This window comes from Nestor notabilis, unplaced genomic scaffold (genome assembly GCF_000696875.1).
Source record: "Nestor notabilis isolate BGI_N333 unplaced genomic scaffold, ASM69687v1 scaffold5302, whole genome shotgun sequence".
NCBI classification, from domain to species: domain Eukaryota; kingdom Metazoa; phylum Chordata; class Aves; order Psittaciformes; family Psittacidae; genus Nestor; species Nestor notabilis.
This window is the reverse complement of record NW_009918626.1, coordinates 128,590-146,467: the sequence shown is the minus strand read 5'-3', so window position 1 is coordinate 146,467 and position 17,878 is coordinate 128,590. Positions and strand designations below refer to the sequence as shown.

The 17,878-nt window shown below is 37.8% G+C and overlaps 2 protein-coding genes across 2 annotated transcripts in view; one reads left to right on the top strand and one right to left on the bottom strand.

Annotated features, from left to right (window-relative positions):
• DPP4 (dipeptidyl-peptidase 4) overlaps positions 1–9,458 on the top strand; it is a gene marked incomplete at its 5' end in the record, with an annotated part of 31,765 nt that extends 22,307 nt beyond the window's left edge. Inside the window, 5 exons of the mRNA XM_010009799.1 lie at positions 638–737; positions 2,363–2,427; positions 7,704–7,776; positions 8,027–8,100; positions 9,278–9,458. Coding sequence (XP_010008101.1) covers positions 638–737; positions 2,363–2,427; positions 7,704–7,776; positions 8,027–8,100; positions 9,278–9,376 — 411 coding nt within the window. The remainder of the gene's footprint in view (positions 1–637; positions 738–2,362; positions 2,428–7,703; positions 7,777–8,026; positions 8,101–9,277) is intronic.
• Positions 9,459–13,607: 4,149 nt separating this feature from the next.
• The window catches only part of SLC4A10 (solute carrier family 4, sodium bicarbonate transporter, member 10), a 117,933-nt gene continuing 113,662 nt past the window's right edge, over positions 13,608–17,878 (bottom strand). The window contains exon 25 of the mRNA XM_010009798.1: positions 13,608–13,674. Coding sequence (XP_010008100.1) covers positions 13,608–13,674 — 67 coding nt within the window. The remainder of the gene's footprint in view (positions 13,675–17,878) is intronic.

Below are 17,878 nucleotides of genomic sequence, written 5' to 3'. Positions count from 1 at the left end.
GTATCTTGCTGCCTGGATGCTCAAGTGTGTCAGATATTTACTCATCTGTGTATCGAGCTAGCCTGAGAGTGAGTTTTCTGTGCATAGCAAGGAGTGTGTTGCTGCACAGATCCTCCCACAGACTCTGCAGAAGATCCTTCGCTCCCCAGTCACAGTCTTGCTCTCAACGCTTTGGAGGAGAGTTAGCAAGTGAGCTGCTGTAGGCCTGCTCTGAGGGAGTTGTAAATTTTCAGTTGCCCTAGTGCAACTACTCATCAGGCATGTTGTGGGCCCGAGCTCTGCTTCCCCCCACCCCCCCAGCACGGAGAAGGACACAGCGGTTCAGCAGTGTCTTGTTTCCTGTTTTTCGCTGCTGCCTACGGTGCTACCAAACACTGTCATCCTTAGCTGAGTCACAGTTCAGCAGCGTTTGCACCCTTTTTCCCCAGCAAGTTCTCATTCATCAGCGCCACAGCTGCCATGCGCTGTTTGATGCCTTTTTCCCCAACTGAGCAGGTTGGGTGAGATCTGACCCAAATTCAGAATGGAGTTCATTAATATGAAAAACACTGAGCCTATAAATGTCTGATGAACTGTTTAGCAGATGGGCCCCATCCTTTTCTTTCCGACTAAAATAACAGCAATGTTTTCTTCTCAGTCTTATGGGGGATATGTGACCTCCATGGTGCTTGGCTCTGGAAGCGGCGTGTTCAAGTGTGGAGTAGCGGTTGCCCCCGTGTCAAGTTGGCAGTATTATGGTATGTGATGGCTTCCTTGTTACAAGGATTCCCATATGTCTTGCAGTGCACATGCTGCAAAGTGTTGATTCATAGTGCAGAACTTTGATTATCTACTAGATGCCATGTAAATGCCACTTGGTCTGTTTTTATGAACTCATGGGTACTGCATTTCGGAATTAAACCAATTCCCTAAATCTTATTTTCCATTTTTAAAAGTCAGATCCACAGTTTTAGGTAATCTCTTTAACCCCTAATGAAGGCTAAATTATTGTAATTTGTAGTATTACTGTAATGTGTCTATGTCTGCTTTCTGAAGCTGCCACATGTTCTGAGACCAGTATTGTGTGTCAGAAATCAATGGCTGTTAGACTTACCTTCTTCAAATTGCTACTTCACTTAGAAGAATGAACTGTGAGGCTTTACATCAAACTTGCATTATAATTTACTCTCTCAAAGTAACAGAATAGGTTTTGAATTGCCTTTGGGTTTTTTCCTTTTAGAGTGTAAAATTTAGATTTTATAAGATTAATCTTAAGAATAGCTTGATTTGAGGAAAAGCTGAAAAAGTGGACAAGTCTGTATGCACTTTAAGCTTATAGCGTATAAGGCTGTAGTTGCATGAAGCAGTAAATACAGTTATAGGGACTCTCCTCCCAGATTAAAAGACATATATACAGTTAAAAATATAATACGTGCTGTCACAATATGACCACATTTTCACATCTTTTCTGGTTTTGATTTGTCCAAAAATGTTCAAGGAAAAGCTTTTCCTGGCAAACCTCTGCTAAACAAGGCATAATTTATCACTCTGCAGTTAGCATAGTCTCTGTATAATAGCATATGATGTGCTCTGGCTAATTCAACAGATCAGATCATACTGCCAGATATTAGCAGTAGTCCATTGAGGACGTAGGGGAGATTTCATAATGTTTTGGACATCAATATTACAGCATGGCAGGAATTTTTTTTTTTTTTTCTTTTAATGAAGATCGGGATCTCCAAAATTCCACTTTTAGTTGATGAGATAAAGGAAAGGGTTATGGAGGCATGCATGTTCAGCATCAAAAAAAAAAAAAAAAGCAGTGCAACAACACTGATGAACAGTCAAGTGGACATTAGCATATGACAACAGAGCATTGATTTGTATGGCTAAAATAAAGCAGCAAATCTGAAAAAAAGGAATATGATACCATGCTGAAAAATCTGGAAAATTAGAGATACTTAATTTTTACTGTATATAACATAGAGCTGAGCTGCGTCCTAACCAACTGCTACATTTTCATTTTATAGATTTTTAGTAGAAATATTTAGATAAAATGTATGTTTTGTCCAATGCTAGTCATTTACTGAAAGATTTTCAGTAATTTTGTTAGGATTACTGAAAGAATAACAATAAGGTAACACCGACACAAAGTACTTTATTAATATTCAGCATTCAGGTGTCCATGGCAACAAGAAGATTAAATATTCTGAATAATGATGGTTACCTACACGCCTCATTGTGGAAAACCTGTTTTTTTTCTTTCCTCTTTTTTTGTATGCATTCTTACTGTTTGTATCAGTGGGTAGACTGGTAGACAGACTGACTGAAAATCAAATAGCAGATTTTGGTTTGGGTTTTGTGGTTTTTTTTTTAATTACAGATTCAATATACACGGAGCGATACATGGGCCTTCCTATAGCAAGTGATAACCTGAACAACTATAATGTAAGAAATAAATCACTTTATTTTGTTTTCTTGAAGTGTGGTGTTTGTATTCTAAACCATTCTGGTTTTCCTTATACTGTCTAGTTTCTTCCCCATGGGAACAAATAAGTTTCTTCTTTCCAGCTCTAACTGCTGCATTGTACTTTTAGAGGCTGTAGTCTCAGCGTTCGGATTTGCATGAGGTAGTTACTCCTTGCTGTATGGTGTGGGTTTTCTGTTGTTTGTTTAGTGTGTTAGGTTTTTTTGGTTTCTTTTACATTCAGCTCCATTTGGCTACTTTGCAGACTGTAAAACAAGCTGTAAAAACTGTTTTATTTTAATCACCAAGAAACAAATTTGTTTTAAAATTTAATATGCTCGTGGGCAAACTATGCTTTATCTTAAACAACATTTCCACCAAAACAAATGTACTCTGGTTCTTTCTGAAATGTAACTTTTGAAAAATGGGTATTGTGTGAACTTTCTTGCTTTGGGAATCTGCAAGCTTCTTTCAGGGAAAGCAAAATCTCCTAAATACAAGGAAAATTTGACAGGCAAGTCTGTACTGTGATCATATCAAGCAAATTGCAGACCAACTGAGAGCCAGCAGTGTTGGAACTGGAGTTTTAGCCCCATCTCCATGAACACAGGGTGTCCAAGGTTTGCTCTAATGTTTGCCCAGAAATGAGGGAATTTCCAGGTGTTCTAATGGGAGAAAAATACCTGTGGATTGCTTATCCTCGTTATGACATGATGAATTGTTTGACTTACTGTTCCTTGTGCCAGCTGCTTTTTGTTGCCTCAAGGGTTTTTTGAAGTAGCTGGGTAGTAGCTGGGTGTAGGGCAGAGCAGCACAAGCTTTCTGTAAGGTTTTGTTAAATTTCAGATGTAGGTGGAAATACAGTGGCTATTGAAGTGCGAGGGATCTAGGGGGTTCTTTGTGCCCTGGTCATTGGGATGTTTTACAGAGGTGTTCAGCCAGAGTGATGCTGGAACCAAAGACAGGTGATAAGAGGCAAAGAGGTGAGGCATTCTCAGTGTTTAGGTTGGTAAGCAGGCGTAGAAGACAGTTTAGCACTTACTGTGTTTTGATGCTTAGAAAAAATAATGGGGGGGGGGCAGAAGAGTGAGGGTTGTTGCGTTTTCTGCAGTTGTTGCGGTTGTTGCATTTATATGGTAAAACATACAAATACATACATATACGGACTGAAACGTCTGTTTTGACATATCACTACAGCCATCTAGTTTTGTCAACTGCTATGTCAGATGTTCCACTCAAAATTGAGGACAATGTTAGTGACTGCTGGAAGACTTGGGACTGGGTCTGTCTCTAACCAGCGAGCTATTTGGGCTCCCCAGGGACTGACCAGCAGCCCACAGCCACCTGCCTGCCTTTTTCCAAATTTGTTTCTTTAAGGCAGTAGGAACAGTAGGAGGTCTGCGAGGTAGCAGTGTAAATAGAAGTTACTGTCGTCGTGCAGAACGAACGTTAACGCTCTGGGTGCACAAAGTCATTCACCAGCTTCACGGCACAGATGGCAACAGAGGACTGTTTAATCCTTTCAAGCCAGGAGTCGGATTTTCTTGGCATAGTATCCATTGCTGGCAATGGCCACGTTGAAACTGCCAGTACCAAAGAGCTAAAGGTTTCAAATGTGTTACTCAGAGGACTAATTGGGGAGAACGGTGGCTGGATGGAGGAGGGGTAATTGCACAGATCAGATTGTCACACTTCACTGCTGCTTCTAGAGATAGGAAAATGCAACTGAAGTCCTCATTAGTTGTTAAAAGCCCCAAATAACGTATTACTTGGAATTTACTTTTCCATGTGAACCTGGAGGGATGGAGTAGCTCAAGAAATGAGTTTGTTGCTTTTTATGTAGCATCAGCGGAAGGGTTATGGGATTTAGTGGATGCTGAGGACCTTACTGCCTTCAGCCCAGCATGTTCCTGGCTTACAGCCCCTTTGTTCAATGTCCCAGTCCCAACAGCCAGCCTCCTGGCCCCCTGTTTCTGTTGAGAGCTGTTTTCTGAACTGAATGTTTTTTAGCAAGTGAATGCAAAAACATGTAGTGAAAGCTCTCCTAGCTGAAGCTGTTACAGGATTTTTGAACTGTTAACTTTGTACTGTCAGGTCTGTGCACTGCATCAATCCTACTGTGTAAACTGTCTTGAAAAGTAAAAGGTTGCATAAACTCTGTAGTGTGTGTGCCCTAATTGAGAAGAAATGAGACTGTCTACGGACCTGCTCACAGAAGATGCATGCTGATAGGTGCCTTCCTAATGCGCAGAGTATTATTAATGACTGTGAATATATAGTCTGAAGAAACTAGTTATGGTGAGAGGGGTATACCCTACCTTTTTATTACTGGGACATAATGCTTCACATTTATTCAAGGAAGAGATCTGAGATGTTAAATGCTCTTTGTCAAGAGACAAGCCTGAGGGATGACTCCCACTCCTTTAAGTAGTCTAATTAGGTGTGATTGTGCCTTTTCAGGTTATGAACTATTAAAAATTTGAGCTTTATGAAAGAAAGGAATAAGCATGAGTGGAGCTCTGAATGACAATTGCGTTGGGATCCTAGGCTGAATGGAACAGAGGTTGTCTGCCTGGGAGGAAAGGTCCCTGATGTAAAGACTTGAGACTAAATCAGGGCAGAGCTCCGGAGGTCAGATGCAGTAGCCATGTAAAGCATACCAAAGAGACTGTTCAACTTGTGAGAGGATTATTTTGCAGTTCACTCTGAATTTGATATGCTTTTGGCAAGTGTTTGAAACAGTCATAGATTTGGCAATCTTTTTCTAGCAGATTTGAAATGTTCAGTCCTTAAGAACTGCTGCATCATTAGGTTATGCAAAACAGGGTACAATTTTGTAAATATGCCATCTTGTACTGATTTGACATTTGTTCTATTATCTGAGAATATGCTAAAGGGAGAGAGACCTTCAGTTTCAGCCAAACCTTAACTTGTTTGTGGAGTGCTGATAAAATGTTGACTGCTGGTTGATCTTTAGAAGAGGCAGTTACGCTCAGCAGGGCTTAATTCTCAGTACTTGTACACATTACCTTTTCAGAACCTTTGTCCCAGCAGTAGAATTATGAAATGGATGGGGTAAATTTTTATTTGCTGTCCACTTCAGGTTTGTTTAGCTGATGTAGCTATTGCTTTGTGCTGTAACTGTGCCTACCTTGAGATTGTTCCCAATCTTGCAACCTTCTCTTTTGGCAGAAGTACTTTGCTTGTAAAGCACGTTTATGGGAAGGGACTCTTTATGTTGAATATGGGTACAGCAAGTGAGACATCAGTTGCAAGTGATAAAAAAACTGAGAAAGTATCTCTTTTGTGTGTTCCTTCTTTCTGAAGTATTTAGCAAATAGCTTTATTTTGTTTAAGGCATGGAGGGGAAAAATAATGACACTTTCTCAAACTGCTTTTGGAAACTAGAGCTCTCAGAAGCATAGCTTAAGTCAGGCTCCCACTCACAGAAGGTCTGCCGTCCCTTTAACCAGCACTGATTTGCTGGAAGAAAGCTTGTAAAGGCAATCGAGTTTCCTTCTGCATATGTAGAAAATGATACACTCAAAGGATACTTAGTTTTTCCTAGTGTCTTTTGTTTGGTTGTTGGGTTTTTTTGTTTGCTTGCTTGCTTGCTTGTTTGTTTGTTTATATCACTGGACCATTACTGAGTCATTCTTTTTGTTCAGCTGCTGTACCAATGCTCCTCACTGAATCGAAGTCCTTTCTCCAAATTTTGGCACTCTCGTAACTATCTGTTCTTACTCTATGGTACCAACTCGTTTCAGTAGATAGGGTCATCCTTCCAGTGTGCATGGATTACCACCATATATTAGCTGGGATTTCTGGTGCTCTGCAGCCTTTCACTATTAAGAGAGGGCAGTTGCAATGTTACGGATTGGAGGGTGCTTTTTTTTCCCCTCTGTGTTGAACTTGTTTTTTAAATTTGGTTGAATTAAGGGAAATCAGTTCTTTGCGGTTATGAGAGGTAAGTTATTCTGCCATTTAATTAAAATTTCTGCTTGTTTAAAGATTCATGAGTATACAAGAAACATAAAGAAATTGGAACACTTCCGTGTCTTGGTAATGCAATATTTTTGGGGGTACTAAATGAAAATCCCTGTGCAAGGATACAGCCTTAGTATATGGTGCAGAAGAAATTAAAAAAAAAAAACAAACCAAAAAACAAAACCCCAAACCACAACCAAACCAAAATTCTTTTGCTCTTAATTTTTACTATTTGTTTCCCTTGCCATAATAGCTTTTAAGTAGCAATATAGAGAAAAGTCCACAGCGATTCAGTCATGTGCAGCAGAGAACCCCTATAATGTTGCCAATAGAAAGAAATCTAAATCAATGTAGTTTTGCCCCATTATGCTGGTTGCCTTGTCAAACCCAAAATATCTTGTCTCTTAACCCTTATCTTCTCCCCTTTCTCATGGCAGAGCACTATGCTATTTCCTTTCCCAAATTAAAGATCTTACTTGCAAGCCTTACTTTCCTTATTCTTTAGTACCTAGTCACATTATGATCAGGTGGTTATTATGTTTTAGGGAGTATGTTGTACTGTGTTTTAAGTTTCTTGATTAATCTAGTTGCTGGTTTTTTGGTTTGTTTTAATCCACTGTATTGTGCTTCAATTCCCAAAATGTAGCTTGACTTCTATTTATAGATGTCATCTAGAGTTTTTTTCCCTCAGGCATTTCTCTATCATACTTGGGGAGTGCATTGTTTTAAACTTCTTGTCACCCATTTTTACTTGAGACTCGTGGAATATTAGCTCTGTTGACTTACCTACAGGTGAACTAGTGTATGTTTTGGTGGGGAACGTAACACATGTAGGCTCTGCAATATTTCCTCCTTGCTATCATAGGGTGCACTGTTGCCATGACAACATTCTTTAACTTGTCTGCAGTCGCACAGGAAACCTATGGCAAGTGGTGTGCTGCAGGCTAACAACATGTTAGCAATGCATTAAATGTGTATCTCACTCACAAAAGTCTTCCCCTCTGGAATTGCCTGTTACTTTGCAGACATAACCCTTGGTAATAATGGCAAATCAGTGCAGAATGGTTTGAGTGTGAGCACAGTGCTGCTGGATATGTGAACATGCTACTTGGGGGTGCGGGGAGGGGAGCAGGGGTGGTTGGTTGTGTTTATCTGAAGGACCCCAGACTGTGTCAACAGGACTCATAGTCAGTTGGTAGCAAATCATCTTCTAATAAATAGCACGTTTTTTCTTCCCCCCACGCCACACCCCCCTTTTCTGTAATTTCAGAGTTCAACAGTAATGGCCAGAGCTGAAAAATTCAAGGAAGTTGAATATCTCCTTATTCATGGAACAGCAGATGGTGAGTTGCAGTTAATTAGACATTTTAGTATTACAGACAGGTTCGCAATTCTACTACTGACAAAACAAAAGCATGAAGGGGCAAGGCTGTTAAATTTACGTCAATAAAATAATACTGCTTTCTGCAACTGATTTGTGTTTCAGTCAGCAGTGCTGGGGAGTTTGCTGTGTTCGTTGCTTTGCTTTTTCCCCAGAGCAATACAGAAGCAATTTTTTGTTTACCTTTTTCCTCTTTGTCTTCCACTTTTCAGATAATGTTCACTTTCAGCAGGCAGCACAGATTTCCAAAGCTCTTGTTGATGCTGAAGTGGATTTTCAGGCAATGGTATGTTGTTTTGTTTATCATCATAAAAATGGGTTTGTACTATGAGAATAATACTAAAAGCTCCCTGGTGTAAGGTTTAAATTAACTGCCATCTTAAATCAAAGTTCATATACTCAGATTTCATTTTCAGTGACTGAAATTTTAACATAACTCACCCATATATCTTCTGTACAAGAAAAATGTAAAGCAACAAATTGTATTTGACCCAGCTTACCTAATCTTTCACCTTGTTATTTCTGTGCTCTCAGACAAACAGCCAAAACCAATCTTTGCATACAGAATCACAGAATAGTTAGGGTTGGAAAGGACCTTAAGATCATCTTAGTTCCAACCCCCTGCCATGGGCAGGGACACATCACACTATAAACCATGTCACCCAAGGCTCTGTCCAAGCTGGCCTTGAACACCGCCAGGGATGGAACATTCACAACTTCCTTGGGCAACCCATTCCAGTGCCTCACCACTCTCACTGTAAAGAACTTCTTCCTTATATCTAATCTAAACTTCCCTGTTTAAGTTTAAACCCATTACCCCTTGTCCTACCACTACAGTCCCTAACGAAGAGGACCCCCCCAGCATCCTATATATACCTGAAATCCAGTGAATAGTACCTTACAGATAGCTGAAGTTAACCTTTCCTTACATCCTAAGTCCAAGATAACCTGTCCCAAGTTATCTTCCTATCCAGAGGTAATGTCTGGTGTTTCTCTGTTGAACTTGTAAGACAAATATAGACAATAGAACTTGTAAGACAAATAGCCCCTTCTTATTCCGTACATGAAAACTCACAAAGGTGCAAGCTCTTCCTTTCCTCCCTTCTCCCAGCTCAAGGAGAGCAGTTCTGAAAAGGATGAAATATAGAAGGAAGTCAAGAGTACCAGTGCATGGCTGTCATTCAGACAAACATCCAGGCCTTACTTGGTGCAGAGGTCAGATTCTATGTTAAACTGTAGAGCTGCATCTACCCTCCATTTGGACAAGCCACATCATCATTTTGTACTGTTAGCATGAAACATGGTGCATCCCACATACAAAGCAGGGACTGAAGTATCATACCACCAGCATGTCTTTGCCTCCATGCTGGGATAATTTGAAATGGCTGCACATTTTTTATGTCTATCATGTTTGATTTAGATATAGCTAGAACTAACATTCTCTGTATTTTTCTTTCCTGCAGTGGTACACCGACAAAGACCATGCCATCAGTGGTCAAGCACACAAGCATATTTATACCCACATAAGCCATTTCATAAAGCAGTGTTTCTCACTGCCCTAGCACCAGCAAGTGATAATACTTCCCCAGCATACTCTCTAGCTAATGTACACTGAGCCAGTATAAACTTTTAATGAATTGAGATAAGGATCAGCTCTTGTGATACCTGTATACACAATGAAATCCTAATCTCTGTAATGATTGATTGCTTTTGCTACACAACTATTGCATTTTTATTGATTGTGTTTAATCAGGTGTTAACATCACCAAAATGTAGGTATGTTACAGACTTCTAGAAAGCACGGTACTTGCTTGAATCAGTACCTTCTGCTATTTCCACCTAAAACAAACAGTCCAGCTTCTATAGCAGGGTAATGAATGATGAAAGTGTCACAAAGGAGCCAACATGGAGATCAATTAAATAACAAATATAATAATGTTTCCCACAAAAAATAAAATTAACCCTGTGATCATTTCTGTGAAAGTACTGATAAAATTTTAAACAGATTTTGCAGAAATTACTTAATGCTTGATCAGTTACTATTTTAGAAACAGTATCAGGAATACTGGAATGCTAATATTTGCTATGCAGAATGCAACTCGGTTTACTGCAGTTCCCTAAGTCAGTATTTTTCTGCAATCTCTTGATTACAATTGTAGACGTCTTGCAAGGAAGGCAGCTTTCACCAAAGTTTTTCAATGCTATCTTTTCAAATCAATGGCACTGGATTTCTCTGTTTCCTGTTATAGTACTGTGATTTTTGCTTATAGACACAATGGCTGCTACTGTGGAAATCTGCACTGGTAAACTCTTATTGGGGAACTCTAGGACCCCACCATTGTTTCTCTATGGGACAGAAAATCTTTTTTTTACAAGTCCCCCGTTTACTGATGAAGGGATATATTCCTTGCACTCAAAACATACATACATAATACATTTCAATGCAAAGTAGCAGTCAGTTAAAGCAAGGGCTCGACCTTCATGTAACTCTCATGTGAACATGCTGCTTAGCAAACCTGCTTTTCTTTGTAGGCTACCAGTAAACATCTGCTTTAATTTCACATAGATAGAAATGGTAAAACCCACATGTACTACAAACTGTGCTGCTTTTAAATAAAAAAGACATTAAGTTATGAAAGGAGGTGTAGTCCATATCATTGAAAATGCTACTCAAGAAACAAACTCTTAGAATTTACAAAAAATCCCTGTTAATTTTGAGAGAATAACAGGGAAACTTCTCCTTTTGTTTAATAGTATCCATGTAGTGGAGGGTGATGTGATTATCTAACATTAAACTTCTTGTTATTAGATGCCAGCATGCAATCAGTTATGTATTGCGGGTTATTAGGGACACTAGCTTTGGATGTAAAAGTACACAGCTAAATGTAAATACACACAGATAAAGCACAGGGGAGGTGGGGGAGAATGTCAAGACAGTTCGTGCAGATAGTCCTTAAATGAGAAAAATAAGGGGTTCACAAATAAACCAAAACCTCCTTGACTCACAAAATAAGTAAGTTTTTTGGGGAAAACAAACTGGAGATGGGAATTACAAATACAATCTTGGGCTCACAGTACTAGTTGTTCTAATGTAGACTGGCATTGCTGTTAAAGCAAGCTCTGTAGGTAGGATAAAGGCTGTCAGTTGTCTCCAAAAGGTTATAGTAACCTCATCTCTGATTCTTTTAACTCAAGGGAAAGAAACATAGATCAGTATAAAGCTACATCACAGCAATACAGACTGGTTGTAAAAAAGATGATCATTATGAACTTCTGGATTGCTTGTGTAGCAAGGGCCAAATAGTGTCATATAGACCAAAAATAGTATTTCTGTAATCCAACAACTACATTAACTAGGCTCTCATACTTAAAGAACTAGAAGTATTCCCTTAGTGTAACCTCTATCAACTACACACTGCAAGCCAGCACTGTTGGCTTGTTTCATGAGATTCCACTTGGAAATGGAGCAGGACTGTGCTCTACAGTGAAGCATATTCAAGTGTCAGGTAGGCATTTAAAATACTGTATCATATTACGTAGTTTTTTCTGGGGTTTTCAGTATAAAAATAAAATTGAAAATTAATTAGGATAAATATTTATTTTCACATAACATTTCTTGTGAAAAACACAATAGTCTATTCACATGTACACGTAAACTTTTGTAATAAATTACATCCAAGAAATTGAGTAATTTTGACCAGGAATATTAAATTAGAAGTAAATATAGCACTACATTTGCTTTATATTGTGTGTGATTTCAGAATGTTAAGATTAACATTGGAATAGCATTTAAATTCACACAAGAACAGAGTGTTCTAAAATAAAACCACTCTGAAATACTGAACAGAAATACAGGATGCCATTGAATACACTGATTTCTTATTATTCTAAGAGTTGGTCAAGTGAAACTAGTACATTTTGATTGTATACATTATCTGTAACAAAGTCAGCAACATATTAAAACACCACCAGGCTGCTTTCGGGACAAACCAGTATTGAACTTCTATACTAATCTTAAAACAATTGGAATCTTACAATTTATCAAGTACACAAAACAAAGAATTTTACCTTAATGCATTAGCTTTCCCCCCCCCCCAAATTTACAAATACAAACATTGAATTAAATGTAAATCCTTCTTTGTGTCCATTATTTTTTTTCCTCCATAAAAATGGCTTTTAATGGGCTTCGATAATGCAAACTCAAATTTAGAACAGTGACCCTATCAGTTTGCAGCAAAATGCAATTATCATTTATGGCTGAAGTAGTAAAACATACACTCTCGCACACACAGAAACATTAGAAGGAATACTTAAAACATGATGGATATGAAAAGTTGTTCACATGACGTCTATGGAAAGATTATCATATTTTGGAAAACTAGGGAGTGTTAGAGCCCTGTAGATGAATTGTTACAAAGATTACAAGACTGTAATTCTTATTGGCAGGATTCAAAGTAATAGCGTAATAATGAGAGTTAGCTTTCATTTAATCATTTAAAAATTTACCTTAAAAAAAATTTAAAATCAGTGAATTCCAAATAATGCAATAAAACTGTTTCTCCACATCTCTATGAATTCAATTCCTAATCTCACAGTCCTTGTTTTGCACAAAAGAACAGCATGAAGGATCAGGCAGTAGCAAAATCCGTTATGAAAAAAATGTCTCTGTAATGGCTTCAAACCCTCATTTTACTTTGTAATGTTTAACTTTTAATCAATATACTTGATGGAATAGTGAAGAGCTGTAACAAAATCAACAGCAGCATATTCATTTAAGTATTGTACACTAGTAATCTCTGAAATTAAGAGGTTTACAGTTAGTAGAGAGAACAATATGCCCTTTATGTGGCTTTATTTTAGGCAATAAGAAAACCATTGGGCAGGTGATATAATTGCATGTGGGATACAGCTTGTATCTACAAAATTTTCCTTATTATAAAATAATAGATTGATTAATGACATAATGTAGTTGTTTGGCCAACCATGGCAACATTCATACAATACAAGATAAGATACTGTAATCACAGATTGCATTTTAAGAAATACTGTATCCATGTTTCACATCAAAGGATGTGGTCGTGTTCTTCAGTTAAGGTGAGAGAATATTCTAGTATATATTTTTAAACATATATGACTATGTTCCAGCTACATACAAATTTGAATTATTAAATACACTGTATTAAATCAAGGAAAACTTCACAAATACAGAATCTGACCCTGCAATCCTCATCGCAAGAGTAATCCATGACTTCAGAAGGACAGCTTGAGGAAGAAAGGATTATCCTTGTTAGTTTGTTCACAGGGTCAGATCAGTTGTTACTTTAAAAACTTCTTTAATGTTTGCTTGTCAGTTTGGCTTTCCTGAAATCATTTACTTGAGTTAGGGGTTTTTTTTTAAAAAAAAAAAAAAAAATTGGAACAAGTGTTTTCAAGTTCATCTTGAATGAAGATTATTAAGTATTCTCACACAGAAAAGTAGTAAAATACAGTACAAACCTATTAACAAGAAAGTTGAATTTGAAAGAAAATTTGCTTGTTAAATTTATGGTACTAACACTGATAAATGGCCAGTATCAGCAAAGAACATAAAGATTTTTTGCATTGGCTACTGCAGACATTTACACAGATACTAGATGATACAGACATGTAGACAAGGTGAAATGAGACAAATATTGCACTACATTACCTGTGCTAGTTTGAGATGAAAGACAAAAGTTACAAGGTAAATCATATATATTTAGTGGTTGTGGCACTCCTTTCATTCATTTGTAAAAATATTAGTTGAAGAACAAGTCATAGACAAGTCTCCCGGTCAACACCTTTCCCTGAGTCAGCTTTCTTCTCTTTTCTGATTTCGGCACTAGGAAAAGAAGGGGAAAAAAAGAGTTACAGTAGCACTACTGTGTATATTGATGATCTACCTGAAAACCAACACTGCACTGACATTTTAATTAATTTTTCATGCTGCACAGCACAAACTGGGAAGCAAGAGAAAGTTTGTGCAGAATGGTGCAGAAGACATCAGCCAGCATTTCAGTGATGAGGTAGATAGATAGATAGAGAACTTGAGATGTACAGACAGACACGTCAGCCAGCATGCAAGCAAAGGCAGCCACTTTCATTTTTTTTTTTTGGCAAATACAGCTGTTAATTGATTAGATGATGGCAATAGTACAGTTCTCAGACAATACCAGCATTTTCTTAAATGGCACAAACAAGAGGTCACAAGTACTTCTTGTCTTTAAAATGTATTCTGTTGCTCAGTGTAAATTTAGAAGGAATGTCACTGAACTATAGCAGTGCAAGCCAATTTCCAGCTGTAGTATGTGGCTTTCACTTTTGACTGGGGAGACCAGGAGAAGGCTGGAGGTTGGGGAATGACAATATTCCCCATTTGGACCTGTAAAGCCTGAAAGATCTTACAAAAGCCATATCACTAAGAACTCTGAAGCAGAGTTCAAATGTGGATTCAGCTTCCTTCCAGTTACGACACTGTTGATTTGCCTAGAGAAAGCAATATATGTGCAAAGCAGATGATTTTTTTGGTGAAGAGGGTCCTTATTTACAACAGCATAAATAAATAAAAAGTCATGTTCTTGCAATGAGTTTCAGTCACACTAGGAAAATGCAAAGAGGCTTCCATGACACAGGCAAATCAAGCCTTTAACAAAGTGGCAGGGTATCTAAAAAAATAAAAAAAAGATGGTTCTGAGAACAAACCTGTATCAAGCACATAACCTACCAGGTCTCATGGGAATAATTCCTTAACTAGAATGAATGAGAAACAGGCTGAGTTACACAAGGCTTAAAAAAAGCAAGATCAATTCTCAAATTCTTAAGGTGATTCATGCACAATTTTACAATCATCTGACATTTTTCTTCACATAAAAATTGCTTTAAGGATACAATTCAGTTCAGCCAAAGCTTACTTCTATGCCTATGGCAGCTTCCAGAGGTGTTAATGGAAATAGCTAAAGAATACCAACTTCTGCCACTTCAACTGCCAAATCTATCACCTTCTGTAGAACAGTGATAGAATTGGGTATGTTACACTTTCTGCACACAAAGGGTATGCAAACAAATTCCTGGGGGGTGAATTTAAAGTGCAGCAGTACAGTAGGCTGAGTGTTACCTGTGCTTAGTAAAAGCAAACACTGAGGATGTGTTGTGTGCCCTACAGTCTTAAAATATTCCCATGGTTTAGGGGCCTCCGTGATACCAAGAAAGTCTTGCATCTATTTAGGATTCAAGTCCCTGAGCATCACCTGCAGATGTGGGCTTCAGTGTCATAAGAAATTCGAAAGAAAAAAGGACAAGGCCGATCTTTTACCACTAAAACAGATAATTGGCGGATCTGTAAGAGACTTGGCACTCTATTCCTCCCTACCAGGGAGTAGTCTATCAAGGCTGAGAAGGAAGGTTTGGGATGCGGCATTTGCATCCCACATCTTCTGTATCATCTCTGTCTTCAGGTGGAGAAAGGGACTCACACAATCTACAAAGTGATTGATGCCTTTCTCTAAAAGACCAGCTAGGACTACCTTCTATACATAGTCAGATATATTTTGACATTGCTATCTGAAGGGCTTAATATTATAAGCAAAGACAGAGGAATAATTAATTACATGTACCAAAGAGGGTTATGTTTCAGATGGGTGCCTAGGTGTTCAAGTTTACCCAGACACGCTCAAAAGGAGAGACCTGTAGGGCCCTAGGAGTTATAATAGTGAAAAATTAAGGTTGGAAAATTGTAAAGTTCAGGTGCCTCTATGGTTAGACAACAGTTGATTAAATTTAGACAAATACTGCTATGAGTCTTGGATGTAAGAACTGTCACACAACTGTATTGCTGCACAGATAGCAGTATGATAGGTATTATCCATGCGTCAGGCTGAGAAGTCAGTTGTGTAAATCCTCCCTGCCTAAAATCTCTTTGAAGATGATCTTAGTTTATTATTGGCCAGTCTTTCATTGGCCATGTCAACTCAATATTTAGTATGAAATTTCCAGATATTACAAATCCCAGCAATCACCCTATGCTGTTAACTGGTCAGTGCCTTACATAAAAGCATAGTACAGTATCATAATTATCCCCATTTAGTAGTATTTTGGGATATTAGTACACGAAAGCAGACCTGACAACAGGAAAAGAAGAACTAAACACTTCTGTAGTTGAACTTCAAAAGGCATCAGTAAAATTAATCACAAAACAGGATGATTTTTTTGTCCTTGTGGGAAGATACCCTCCACTGAAGGGAATTATGTAATGTAATATTGGTGATCTTGATCATTTGCAAAAATTATCCTTATGACTGCCACTATTCCAAGCTTCCTTCTTCTCAGTACTTACCTAGGATTGAATTGTATCTTCATGTAGTGAATTCATTTAGGAATACAATGTTTCTTTAGCTCTGTCTCTAATAAGACTTAAGATTAACGTCTTACGGTTTTGCTTATCAGAAAGCGAGCCTTCCAGGTTTAAAGTTCTTTGAATCTACTTCTGTCTGGGAATCTGAGACAAGCTAGAGCACGTGAAAAAGCAGGATTTCAGATTCTTTAGGAGGTTGTTCCTTTACAATAGGACACTCATACCTAAAATCATGAAACTGTTCCTTTCCACCTGAGTCTTTGTTTTCACAAGCAAAGATAAAAGAACAGATTGAAAATGAGCTCATTAGAAAATCAGTTACTATTTTACTGCAGTGGAAAGGCCAGATCTTTTTTTACCAATACTGTCTAAGCCACAGTCTTATGTGTATGCTTTTTGCTCAAAGGGTCTTTGAAAATTTCAGGTAAAACCAGTACATGTTTACATAATCTACCATACCATCAAATAAAGCAACATCCACTAGAAAAAAATAGAACTACTGCATACTCAGTGGCTGTGAATGTGCCACATCAGTTTCTTCTCTTTCTCCAGAGGCATTTAAGGTAAGACCCTACTGTACATCCTTCTCCCATGCACCACATGGATTTCACTGTGACATGATCCTTTTCAGCCCAGAGTGGAAGGCAAATCAGAACTACAGCGCTATTTTGGCTGTCAGTGACATAGCATTAAAACGATCACATTAAGGGGCTGTTCCATGGGTGTCTGAAATGGATTCTCTGGTCATCAGCTGTTTGTTTTGTTTATGCTGTTTACAGGAAGGAACAACACTGAAAGGCAGCATGCCATTTTGGGATAATAATTTTTTAAACAATTTATTTTCCTACTGCATCTTTTCACCATAGAACAATGAGTAGCTGTTTCAAACGTGGAGCTTGTTTTGAAAACTAGATTTAGAAATGGGCAGAATATAACTTTATAATTTAAAATAGTCGATTAAGAGTTCTAAGAATAAATTCCATTTAACATTTAAATACACCACCTCTACAGTTTCTATTTTTAATACAAAGTAAATTTCAGATTTTAAGGACTTTAATGAATATATTTTACATTCCTATTCAAAATTTTTCTTTCTGTCTCCCCAAAAACTACAGAAAGTCAAGTCATTTGGGTGCCTGGGTGAATTTTTAATTGAAAGATGCAATCAAGGAAAAAGGTTGGGAGACAGAGTCTTACCTTTGGGGAATCAGCTTCTAGAGTAATTAGGAAAGTGAGCTTATGACAAAAATGTGATATGAAACAATTAAGTAGAAACAGTTAAATTTAAAATTTATGAAAAGAGAGGAAAATTTATCTTACGGTCATACTGTGCTTGTATTTACTATTATTCACATAATAACTCTATAGCACAGATAGAACAACATTGCTTCATTTTACATTTGTCTGGACTAAAATTTGAAAGTATTTATCTGGTTTGAGTACAAGGGAAGAAGGCAAATAAAAAATCAAGTAATGCAATCTTGAAATTATTTTCACTTCAAATAGTAATTGATTGCATTCACAGTACTGGGTTTTTCATATAAATATTTCCAGGGCAGTGATGACCACTTCTTTTTCAAGAGGAAAGAACAAAAGCAAGCAGAACACACAACAGCTGTTGTGCAATATCCAGGTATAGGCTGGTGGTTCATTACACAAGCATCACTCATGCTCAACTTCATTTTTCACTGTAGCA